This window comes from Tarenaya hassleriana, unplaced genomic scaffold, assembly GCF_000463585.1.
Source record: "Tarenaya hassleriana unplaced genomic scaffold, ASM46358v1 Cleome33, whole genome shotgun sequence".
Classification (NCBI taxonomy): domain Eukaryota; kingdom Viridiplantae; phylum Streptophyta; class Magnoliopsida; order Brassicales; family Cleomaceae; genus Tarenaya; species Tarenaya hassleriana.
In genome coordinates this window covers 128,765-129,814 of record NW_010966459.1, presented here as the reverse complement: position 1 = coordinate 129,814, position 1,050 = coordinate 128,765, and the positions used below count along the sequence as shown (strand labels likewise).

General features: G+C 43.3%; 1 protein-coding gene across 4 annotated transcripts in view; it reads right to left on the bottom strand.

Moving 5' to 3' along the window:
• LOC104821230 overlaps positions 1-1,050 on the bottom strand; it is a 2,152-nt gene extending 1,102 nt beyond the window's left edge. Inside the window, exons 1-3 of one of the 4 annotated variants that reach the window (XM_010552036.1) lie at positions 958-1,050; positions 674-735; positions 14-557 (exon numbers count right to left, since the gene is read on the bottom strand). In XM_010552036.1, the coding sequence (XP_010550338.1) occupies positions 14-426 (413 nt within the window). In that variant the 5' untranslated portion in view covers positions 427-557; positions 674-735; positions 958-1,050. The other 3 variants (XM_010552038.1, XM_019203422.1, XM_010552037.2) reach the window with 3 other exon arrangements.

Below are 1,050 nucleotides of genomic sequence, written 5' to 3'. Positions count from 1 at the left end.
TGGATTCTCCCACGTCTTTCCCTTGCTATCTTTAAATCTACGGTCACGGATATTAGGAGTCCTTCCTCTACGAGGCGATCGGGGAAGGTCTTTGCACAATGACTGGAAACTAATACTTCTCTTGAACCCATTCGATTCCTTCTTATCTCGAAGTGAAGCTTTTGGAACGTTCCTTTTCGAGGGAGGTGTCTTCGAAATACATACATTCTTGATAATACCTCTGAGCAAATCGTTGTGGAGATGGATGTTATCCCTCCCGACCGTGGCAATAAACAGCTTATTGAAGCCGGACTTGCTTAGTTTGGAGCTCAGAAATCTGGACAGGAGATCAAGGTAGTTCCCTGTTTTGGCCCGACCAAGCTTCTTCTCTATCTGAGACTTTAACTGGAAAGTGTCTGCTCGATCGAAATGCTGAATTGTTGGCATTTGGACCCTCGAATTCCCTCCCTAACATCAAAAGAAATTAACCTACTTCTCGCCCAAATCTGTAATGACGATAACAACATTCGATTTCAGGTAACACATCATCCAAACCCCAAGATGTGGCGAATCTGAATCTGTACAAGTCAAAACCCGAACAGAAAAAGTCAACCCTAGTTCAGATATACCCGTGTTGCTGGATTTTGACTCGAAATAACAAAAACCCACAACTGAAATCGGCAGATTAAGTAACCTTTTCAAGTTCATCGAACAGGTTCGACACTCGTTCGTCCGTTTCGGCTGGCCCGACGAAATCTGCTACAAGACAAAGAGTTGGCGAGTGAATCTCGACTAACCCAGTCCGATTTTCTTGGAGACCAAACAGGGTAATCAACAAAAATCACCAAAAGGAAAGCCAGAGTTTCTCCATCGTCATTGCCGAAACGCGATTTCTACTTGCAAACGATTCGCGTAATCCAACGAGAACATAATCCCAAAAGCAATTCTGCTATTAGATAAAAGTTACGATTTTCGAACCTGAACCGGCGGGACGAAAGAAAGATTCGATCTTTCACGGGAGTTTCAGCAATTCCGCAGTAATTTTTCGATTAATCACTGGTTTTAGGGAAA